Source organism: Sinocyclocheilus rhinocerous, unplaced genomic scaffold (assembly GCF_001515625.1).
Source record: "Sinocyclocheilus rhinocerous isolate Xijiao unplaced genomic scaffold, SAMN03320098_v1.1 scaffold735, whole genome shotgun sequence".
In the NCBI taxonomy this organism is placed as follows: domain Eukaryota; kingdom Metazoa; phylum Chordata; class Actinopteri; order Cypriniformes; family Cyprinidae; genus Sinocyclocheilus; species Sinocyclocheilus rhinocerous.
The window spans coordinates 755267-766515 of NW_015629505.1; the positions used below are offsets into that span (position 1 = coordinate 755267).

An 11249-nucleotide genomic window follows, 5' to 3' on the forward strand; every position below is an offset into this window, starting at 1 on the left:
CCCCCAGAGTTAGATGCATGCTTCACTGTTAAAGTTATTATTAAATAACTAGGCCTATTATAACATTGCATTCAGTTAGAGAGCAAAGGAATGACAACATAACCGGTACATTATTGGTTTTGTATTGCTTTTTACCTTCTTCTCTCGGAACTCTATCGTTTTTATTCAGGAAATTTTCTATTCTTCTTCTTAGCGTTTATTTTAGACTATAAAACACAGTTTTGTCCTATTGGTGATTAATATAAAATAAACGCTAAAAAGAAGACTATTTTGTGAGTGCGGATCATGGTATCATAGGCTACTATGGAAAATAATGTTTAATAAACACAATATCCGCACCGTGGTTGAATCTGCCGGTGGGGGCGGGGCCACAAATCCATGAGTTTGCATCAGGTTTACATTTACAAACCCGAGGGAACGGATTGCAAAAGCGTGCGCACGGATTATGAATTTGTGGGTACGGATTCAAAATCCGAAGGTACGGTTTACAAAATCTGAGCGCACGGATTGGAAATTCGTGGGTACGGTTTATTAATCCGTGGGCACGATTTGTTAAACCGAGGGAACAGTTTAAGAATTCGTGAGTACGGTTTATAAACTGAGGGGACGGATTGCAAAACCGTCGCCACGGATTGTTTTTTTTTTCTCCTACAGGTGACTTCCCGGGCTCCGTAGACTAGAAATAGGCAGCTGACAAGGTTTTCAGTCACTGCCAATGACCAACCTGCTTGTCCTGCGGTGTACATTTCAAACTATGATAATAGTACTAACTGCTCGACATATACAATGATATAATATCTATAAAATACCAGTCGTTTGCTTACCTCTCGGTCAGTGTGATAACAGCAGGGCACATGCTCACTGATTGTCCATAGTTCCCACTGAAGCTCTACAGACTGACGCTCGCAGATAAGAGGAATGTGAGCCGCGCCTCCGCTCGGCGCCTACGTCAGCTGAGGTTTCGTTTTCTCTTTTCAACGAGAGGTATTTTCTCATTGAGAGGTCACGTATCTGCTTTAATTTTGCCACAGTCCCCTATCAGAATGTTCCGTGGAAGAAGAAGGATGTCATTCGCTTTCATCTTCATGATACGCAAGAGAAAAAGTTGCACATTGTAACAATCTTGCGGTAGCAAAGAAAAGCATAAACTAGTATGAACCGCTATAAAGAAAGACCCACACGTTTGTGCCCTTTGATATGAGCTTTAAAACTTTATTGCTCTTTGTCAATCTCAAAAAGTGTATGCAAATTAGTGAAGTCCGCAGCATAGGTGCCGTTTTGTTCATGAACGAATCGTTTTAAACGAATCTTTTAGATAAGTAAATCGTTTTCGTTAATTACTGTGACTCGTTCGTGAATGATGTAAAGTAACATCATACCTTCCCAGACAGCAACATAGTTTTGGCCCAGATCCGGCCCACATCTGGCCCATGTGAAATCCATGCGGGCCAGATGTGGGCCGGATCTGAGCCGACACTGCTTGCTGTCTGGGTTGTAACGTTACACTTGCAGAAATGACCACTAAACGAATCAGTGAACGAATCTTTTGGTGAACGAGTCACGGGAATGAACTGCTATGTGTCTGTCTTGCTTTTTCTTTTTCTTTTTCTTTTTATTTGAAAAGAAGTAAGCTGGCCGTTATGTTTCCATAATTGAATGTTTTAGGCGTGTAAATAGCTCACTTTCACTTGTGAATGAAATGAATGAACTGTGACTCGACCATGGACTCGACTGACGTGACGGCATCTACATCATAACATGGGAACTTGCAGAAAAAGTCACTAAAATGAATCAGTGAACGAATCCGTTGGCGAACAAATTCAAAGTATTACTTTTTTAAATTAGTCAAAATCTCCAACACTATTTTTAAGTAGGCATTTTCAAATTTGAGGATCCCCGGGCTGCAGCCATAGCTTGACATTTTCGGGTTTTTCCAAATTCGCAACGCAGCACTGCAGGTCCGTTCACAGCCACCGTAGAGGCAATGTGTACGCACGCGCCCATCTCAAATCAACAATGGCGGCCTCCTCTGTCGTGTGTAGGTTACGTTTCGGGGGTTTCGGAGGGCTTGATAGATTTTGTTTTGGTTTGGAAACTCAAACGCTAGGAAGATTCACCTCGACTACATCGGCAATCAAAGCCCAGACAGAGAACAAGACAGCGAAAGCAGGTAACATTGTTTTTCTGTAGATATGTAGACATGACATTTAGCAAGTGATCTCAATTAAGTATTGGGAATGACAGCTGTAAAACGTGTATATGTTTTCATCTGCCATTTTATGTTAAAAGTAAATACCAAGTTGTCTTCTCATGGTAAAAAAAAATCGTGATAGAAATAACTAATTCAAGCCTCTTTCGACTTGCCCCATTTTCGTTTTAATCACGCAAGCCAAGGAGAGTAAAACATTTCAAGCAATCCAAGAGGAGAGAAGAGAACAAGCTGAAAGGTCGGTTTTGATCAGCTGTCCGTCTAAGATCAACGAAAAGAAGTTTTTAGATTACCTGTCTAAACATGGGACAATCAACAAGCATTTCTTCTACAATAGCTACGTAAGTGTTGCTGAACTATACAGTTACAAGTTTTATATCTAGAAGTCACGTGATGCTTGATCACAAAAATCTGAAATTGAATTATTGTTTATCATGTGATTCTGTTTCTGTAGGGAGCATATGCAGTGGTTGAATTCTCCAGCAGAGAGAGCATTGCCTCGTTGAAGGAGAGCACTAATATACCAGCTGTTGAGCATGAAGCTGCAGTGCCTTTCAAATCTCGCCTGCTGTCATTAAAATGGCCAGGCAGTCAGTCGAGCAATCATCCCATGCCAAAGTTCAAAGTGCAGTCCCCTCCATCCATCAATGAAATCAGCCAACTGCTCTCGGAAAAGGACAGTGTAAGTCTTCCGTGGGTGCTATGTTCATTTTTAAAGGTCTCATATTGTCAAAACTGAAATTTCCTGGCTTTTTTCATGATAACTGAGGTTTAGGTGCTATGTAACTACCATATAAGTTTTAAAACAGTCATTCCACAGTAAAATTCACACAGCCTGCATAAAGTAGCTGTGATTTTTCACGAACCGTTGTGACTTCCGTAAAAAGTTGACGTCATAACTACACAGTCGCCGCCTTCAGTCACCACCCCGAGCACCGCCCACAGTCCCACTCTACTTTTGTCAAACCCCCAGACAACATCGCGTCCATGCTATTTCTGAGCAACAACAACAGGGAAACGTGGAAAAGGTTAAGTTTAACAATGAAACCAGATCGGCCGACCTGTAACTTTACACTCTCACTCAGAGGATGGACGATCTGACAGGATTGTTACTATGAGGTGGATCACATCTAACATGTATAGTAAAGACAAACTCGCCGTGTCTATCTAGTCATGATGAAGATGTATATACATTTCAATTTCAGCAGGCAACTATTTTTACAGCTACATTATTGTTCCATCCACAATTAATAACAACAATGTATATACAATTACAAATTATATATAAATTGTCAGTTTGTTGTTTTACACACATGCACACAGACATTATTTCATATACGACATAGTCGTGAGATGCAAGAAGAAACATAGACATACTGTATGGCAAGAAATATGTAGACGCTCCCATAACAACAAAAGACAATACTTTATTGAACCTTTTCTGATAAGAAGTGTGCGCTGCAAACGTGAGCATTTTTGACGATCATTTCTGTCCAATCTGCTCGTTTTATCGCATTTAGCCACAGCTGTCGTCTGTTTTTGTCTGGCAGTGGCAGCAGATATACGATCAAATTTCTAATTTAATATGGGACCTTTAAACCAAGACATATGATTAGTCTAATGGAAAAGGATAAAAATTGGAATGGGAGATGTGTTCAGCGGCTCCTTTTTTATGTTTGCTAGATGGAGCTTCAAATATGCATCTTCTCTTCACTTTTCTTCCACAGATAGATGAGCAACTACAGTGTCTGACAGAGGCCTTAGAGCTCACAGAAGAGAACGTCAGTCTGCGCTTTCTTGTTTGTTCTCTACTTCGAGACATAGCTGGAGCATATTTCCCAGAATGCATCATTAGGCCTTTTGGCTCCACTGTCAACAGCTTTGGCAAACTTGGCTGTGATGTTGACATGATTCTGGATCTCGACGGCATCTATGCAACAAGCCAGAAAAAGGTCAGTGCTGTGGACTCCTTAAGTAGATTAAATCTAAATGGGCTAGTTTACCCAGAATTCTGTCTTTTGCTCATCCTCCTTATCCTTGTGTCATTGCAAACCTGAATGACTTGGAACATGAAGATATTTTGAAGAATGTTTGTAACCTAACAGCTTTGATTTCTAAATCAGACAAAGACCACTGAGACATTAATCAAAACTGCAGAGTCAAGTCAGTCATATAGTTGTTATAGTTTTAGTTTTGGAATCACATGAGAATGAGTAAATGATCACAGAATTTTCATTGTTGGGTGAACTGTCCTTTTAAGTTCCCCTTCAGTATGAAGAGTGAAAATCTCATTTGTTGTTGTTTTTGCCTAGTTATTGATTAGATTTATTTTTTTTGATATTTGAAAGTAGGCCTGTCGCAATAATCAATATATAGACTTATCGCGCAATATATATATACATGACCTCAATAATTTTTGGTGATGCAATATATCGCCCATTATATTTACTTAATAATTAAAAGACAACTTTTATAGTACTATATAGCTGTCATTGTATGTCATTAAAAAATATTAAAATTGCATGACTAAATAATACAATTTCAATGTTCTGGTCAATTTTAAGCCATTATGTCTACAATTAAAAATATGCATTACATTTCTACAATTAATTAAGGTTAGAACAATAGCAGTGATATTTTTTAATTCATTGATTACTGTATGCAGTAATGTTTTAAACAGGGCTCAGGACTGTCTCTGGAGTACCAGGTGAAGAGAGGAGCATCAGAGCGGGCTGTGACCCAGAGTATCCTCTCAGTCATTGGGAAATGTGTAGACCAGTTCGGCCCTGGATGTGTGGGCGTCCAGAATATTCTCCAAGCTCGATGTCCTCTTGTCCGCTTTGCTCACCAACCCTCTGGCTTTCAGTGTGATCTCACTGCCAATAACAGGTAATGTCTGCTGAATGACGTGTCACATAATTAGCCATACTCTAACTGCATCTTGAAATAAGACTTCAGAAGCTGAAAAGGAAAGTAATAATTAATCCCTGTGAGTCCCATACAAAGACTTTTAAAGTGTTGTTTTGTGGGCGTTAAGGGCTGCCAGCTTATTTTCTCACTCCCATTTACACTTCCCCAAAACAAAGGTCACTCTTATGCTTCCTTTTTAGAATGTGACGCACCAGTAATGCACAGAAACCTGCTCAGCAGTTTTTGTTGCGCTGAGACCCCTCATGGGGCAAGCTGTGGGTTAAAGAGGGGCACTGAATGTGCATAATGAGAAACACAGACCTTTATTTGCCCTTGATGGATATATGGTGGAGGATGTATGAACACAGGAGTAAAAAGACTGGGGAACATGAAATGCATTTATTTCATATTATTAAAAGTTAGTTGTTGTTGATTTTTTGTTTTTTTCTGAGGGACAGGATAATAATTTGTATTTGCTAATAACATGCATTTATACATGAATAATAGCAAAATATTTAGTTTGTATTTTTTGACAGTTTTCTAGTCTGTGATTGTTTCTTATTTACTCACTTATTTAGATATTTGTATACTTATTTGAATTGCTTATTTTGATATGACTTAATAGTTTAAATATGATATGAAAGTCATATAGATGTGCAGTGCACTCCTAGTGGCACCAGATAGAACAGGTTTTCCAAATATTCTTCAATATTTTAATCAAACAGATAGTCCAGTCCTAAACCCATGTTTTGTTTTATTTGTGACCCTGGACCACAAAACCAGTCTTAAGTGTAAATTTTTCGAAATTGAGATTTATACATAATCTGAAAGCTAATTAAATAAGCTTTCAATTGATGTATGGTTTGTTAGGGTAGGACAATATTTGGCCACAACTATTTGAAAATCTGAAATCTGAAGGTGCAGAAAAATCAAAATACTGAGAAAATCGCCTTTAAAGTTGTCCAAATAAAGTTCTTAGCAATGCATATTACTAATCAAAAATGAAATATTTACAGTGGGAAATTTACCAAATATCTTCATGGAACATGATCTTTACTTAATATCCTAATGATTTTTGGCATAGAAGAAAAATCTATAATTTTGACCCATACAATGTATTTATGGTTATTGCTACAAATATAACCCAGTGACTTAAGACTTGTTTTGTGGTTTAACGTTCTCATGTGTGCAGGGTGGCGATGAAGAGTTCAGAACTGCTGTTTCTCTACGGCCAGCTGGACCCTCGTGCTCGGCATCTGGTGTTCAGTGTGCGGTGCTGGGCTAGGGCTCATAGCATCACAAGCAGTATTCCAGGAGCATGGATCACCAACTTCTCTTTAACGGTCATGGTAGTTTTCTTTCTACAGCAGAGGAATCCTCCCATACTGCCCACACTGGACCGACTGAAGGAGCTGGCAGGTATACACAGTTGTACTTTTACAGCCATGCTTCTCTGCAGTTTCTTGTCTATTGTACTATACTGCCATACAAAGGCAAAAGACAGTAACTACACTTTTGGTTAAAACAGATATGACTGAAATAGGTTCTCTTATTATGTTCTGTCCTGTTACAGATGAGTTTGCCTCAAGTATGCTCAGATTCAGAGAAAGAGTGCGAAAATTAATATTGAAAAGAAAAAAAAAGAACTAGATTAAAATATCAAAAAGCCATTTTTTCCTCAGCTGCAGTGTTGTTTGTACCTTTCTAAAGGTCAGTGGGGAAAGCTGTGGTGCCCCTTACTCTAGAAAACTGTGTATACCTTTTTTCATGTGACCATACAATTTAAGTTGATACATTAAATTAATCAAAAGTGACAGTAAATATTTTTACATTGTTACAAATGATTTCTATTTCAAATAAATGCTGTTCTTTCTAACTTTTTATTAATCCTGAAAAATATGTATTAAGGTTTCCACAAAAAAGAAAAAAAAATTAAGCTGCACAACCATTTTCAAGAGTGATAATAATAAATGTTTCTTGTTATATAAGAATGATTTCTGAACGATCATGTGACACTAAAGACTGGAGTAATGGCTGCTGAAAATTCAGCGTTGCCTTCATGTAAATAAATACATTCTAAAATATATTAAAATAGGAACCATTGATTTTCAATCATAATTTTTCACAATATTAGTGTTTTTGCTGTTTTTGATCAAATAAATGCAACCTTGGTAAGCATAAGAGCTTACTTTCAAACACATTAAAACATCTTACAGAGCCCAAACTTTAGAGTAACAGTATATATTTAGAATGAGCCCATCATATACATATACATACATTCTAGATGGCTTGGATTATTTGCTTTGAACTAACATTTGATTTTACAAGTCAAACTGCCCTTTTATAAAACCTTGTAAATTATTTTCCATAGCCTCATAATTCATAGTTATGAGTTAAAAATGAAGCATTTTCTCAAAATGGCAGCTGTTGGGTAAAGTGTGTCAGATGTTTGGGAGTGCATCAGTGGCTCAGCTAATAGTGATTAGTATTCAGAAAATACGACTGCACAATTCCAGTTTCAAATTTTTAAACTACAATCATATATATATATATATATATATATATATATCCTGTATGTAAAATACATTAGACACTGCTGTCTCATCGTCTGTAAAGTATAGTAGCTCAGGATACATCACACTATATGACTCTCCTCTGAGCTGACTGTCTAAACACACAATAATCGTTTTCTTTTTTTGGCCTGCCAGGGTCAAGGACAGTGATGCCACAATAGTGATACAGAATCCATTACTATATGGAGGCCGCTCAAATTATGTTTATGCTTTGTGTGTGTGCACTTTCCAGGACCATCGGATAAGTGTGTCATTGAGGGTAATGACTGCACTATTGTCAGTGACCTTAGCAAGATTACACTGCAGCAGAACACAGACACATTAGGTGAGTGGAGCACATGGATGGTTTTCATAATTTACACAAACTTAATCAAAGGTTTTACTTTTTCACCTGTGTTCTGATGGCTCATTTCTGTGATGCTTTTGTAATGCATTCAATTTTTATTGAGCGTTAATGACACTGCTGTTTATTTTTCTGTTGTTTTAATTTTTTCATCCACAGAGAAACTGTTGCAGGAATTCTTTGAGTTTTATGGCAATTTTCCTTTCAACAAGGCATCGGTCAATATCAGGAAGGTGAGTCATCCACCGACGACATGAGCATCCATGCGCAATCTCCCAGAGGACACTGCTGACGTCTTAGCAGACCCTACACAAATGCCCACCAGAGGGCAGTCAATTCAAAGAAAGTGTCTGTCTGCAGTGGACACAGATATGCAGTTGCAATCAAATCTATTCAGCTCCCTTGACCTGTAAGACGTTCTGCTGCCGTAAACAAAGGTTTAGGAAAACAATTCAACCAAAGCATCAATAAAGTATTTTAGAAAGTTTATTAATACACATTTGAGTGATTCTGAGATTTATGAAGTTGATGAAAAATGGAGAAAAAAATAATCGAATTGGCGCAACATTCATGTACAAAATGATTTAACCCTCAAATTTTGTAGAGAATCTTTTATTCTTTATCATGTCCAATAAGCGTTACCTCTAAGTGATTACAGGTTTCTGCTTACAGCAGCTCTCTACTGGAATCTTAGCCCATACCTCATGTGCAAAAGGTTCCAGAAATCACTGATAATCTTTGGTTTTCATGTCACCACTGCTTTCTTCAAATTCCATTAAATATTTAAATGAGATTTAAATCTGAAGACTGAACAGATCACTCAAGAACATTTCACAGCCAATCCCTTCATATTATTAAAGTCTCTGGGGATTTAATATTTTTGATTGCAGTGATTGGGGTCTATATGTCTGAGACCACTAATGAAAATGCTTTTATTTTGTTTTTCCAATTTAATACTTGTTGTTGTTGTTGTTGTTTTTGTACATTAAATTATCAGTATAACAAATTGAGTGAAAATGCTGATGCAATTGATGTGTTAATACTGTGCCTTTAAGTGTCCGAAGGCTTAAATATCCTGCTTTATATCTCTTTCACCAGGGAAAGGAGCAGACCAAACCGGAAACGACAGCTTTGTATATCCAGAATCCATTTGAAACCACTCTAAACATTAGCAAGAATGTTAATGCAACACAGCTAGAACGTTTCGTGGCACTTTGTCGTGAAAGTGCTTGGCTTCTCCAGCAGAAGGAAATTCTTAACCAAAGTTCGGACTCACCGTGGGGGTTCGCCGCACTTCTCCTCCCTTCAGTCACCTCAGGAGCAGGGGTGAAAAGTCGCAGGAAGAGAAAACTGGAACCAGCTAGCTCAAGAATAAAGAACCTGTTAGACTCTCTGAAGATTAAAGGTGGTGAAACTGTAGCAAAGAAAGGAAGTGCAAACTCTAGTAGGTGATATGGTGAATAAACTTCACTCACCCCGAAGAGCACAGGAAAAGTCTTCTGAAGAGCAAATTTAAATGACCAACATGCCCAAAGAGTGGAACAAACGTGAAGTTTATATATTTCTACAGTCAGAATCTGTATGTCTTTTAAGAAATGTAAAAAAAAAACTAAGCTCAGTTTCCGTTCTACTCAAGTATTTCACATGAAAGAGAAACTTTGTAGATTCCAACATGATATAACATAGGAAGAAGAGGTCCACTGCGGTCTTTGACTCCTAGAAAAATGGAGTTTAATGGTTGATCTGATAACAACAATCATTACGGTTTCCAGAGAAGTGGAGCAGAACCTCTGAACACTAAACAGCTTGCATGGAACAGTTGTGATTGTTAGATCACACACAAACTCCATCTTCTCTGAGTTGCCATATCAATACAATGGCCTAATGACTCTATGTAAAAGCAAAGGTCATGTCATGTTTTTACATCAGTATCATGGTGTTGTGAGAACTGCAAAAAGAATAAACAGTCACCGTAAACTAAATGTTTTATAAGATATTAAAACAAAGTAGCGTTCAGACCATTACTGTTTGTTTCTTCTTGGGCTTCTTTATTTCTAATTTTTCCCATACTCTTTAAAAATAAGTGTCTGAATGTTTCATAAACTACAGAAGCCTGTTTCTGCCACAGAGTGAACAAATTAGTTTTATTTCTCAATATTTATATATCAGAATTGTGACTTAATTGCTCATAATTGGGACTTAATCTCCTCGTAAATGTGACTTTCTCACAATTGCAACTTTAAATCTCACAATAATAACTTTATTTCTCCTGATTGGAGCATCATTTCCTTGTAGTTGTGACTAAATCTCACAGTAAGACTTGACCTAACGTGACCTAAATTCTCTTTTGTTTCACACGATTGCAACTTTATTTCTCGTAATTCTGACTTTATATCTGACAATTGAGACTTCATTTCATTTAGGCTCACAATGAGACTTGATATCTTGTGACGTTACCTTTTATCTTACAATTGCGACTTCTCGTCATTGAGACTATATCTCAATATAAGGATGGCTTTCATAATAAACTGGAAGGTAAGTGTGAGAAGATGGATGGAACAAGACATGGGAAAGGTGGAGAACTACAGCACTTTGGTGGGGAGGGCAGGAAACAGATAGTGAGCTGATGGAAAAAAGTTGTAGAGTGTTGGCAAATAGAGAGGAAATGAGTGTTTTGAGGACGATTAGTAGCAAGGGAAGAAAACTATAGTGGTAGAAGATGAAAGAGTGTAAAGTCTGGGAGTGCTAGTTAGTTGTTTTAATGTTCATGACATTTTTACCACTCAACTTGATGAGGTTAGAGGTCAAAGAGTATAGTGGAAACCATTTCTCTTAACCTTACTCCTTCCACTGAGAGCCAGAGAACTACAATTTTGTCACCTTTAAACCATCTGAACTGAATTTGAACTGTGGCTGTATGAGAACCTGAGGAAGGTCATGGGCTCCTTAAGACAGGCAAAGGATGGAGTGATAGAGTAATAAGTACTCAAAATCCTTATGCACTTACACAGGTGAAATCCCACCCAGAGCTGCTTAGTTGTGGATTTATCCGAACAGCTGAAAGACATTTGGACTTTATGAGCTTATATCTGCATGGCAGCAAACTGTTCACAATAGTTTATCAGCTCAGTCATTTATACCTCATAAGGGTTCTTACAGTCACCGTATACACAGTGATGGCTTAGGACTTGCAGAGCTGTGAATGCTGTCTTTG

At 37.7% G+C, this 11249-nt stretch overlaps 2 protein-coding genes across 2 annotated transcripts in view; one reads left to right on the top strand and one right to left on the bottom strand.

Moving 5' to 3' along the window:
- Nucleotides 1-1170, bottom strand: part of LOC107738976 (mitogen-activated protein kinase kinase kinase 8-like) — a 9417-nt gene extending 8247 nt beyond the window's left edge. Inside the window, exon 1 of the mRNA XM_016550916.1 lies at nucleotides 825-1170. Coding sequence (XP_016406402.1) covers nucleotides 825-856 — 32 coding nt within the window. The 5' untranslated portion in view covers nucleotides 857-1170. The remainder of the gene's footprint in view (nucleotides 1-824) is intronic.
- On the top strand, nucleotides 1154-10050 carry mtpap (mitochondrial poly(A) polymerase). Its single transcript, XM_016550933.1, has 10 exons — nucleotides 1154-1181; nucleotides 1892-2170; nucleotides 2390-2550; nucleotides 2664-2891; nucleotides 3937-4161; nucleotides 4890-5098; nucleotides 6312-6538; nucleotides 7925-8017; nucleotides 8195-8268; nucleotides 9134-10050. Exons 1-10 carry the CDS (start codon nucleotides 1154-1156, stop codon nucleotides 9485-9487), a joined length of 1878 nt encoding a protein of 625 aa, XP_016406419.1. The 3' UTR covers nucleotides 9488-10050.
- The last annotated feature ends 1199 nt before the right edge of the window (nucleotides 10051-11249 follow it).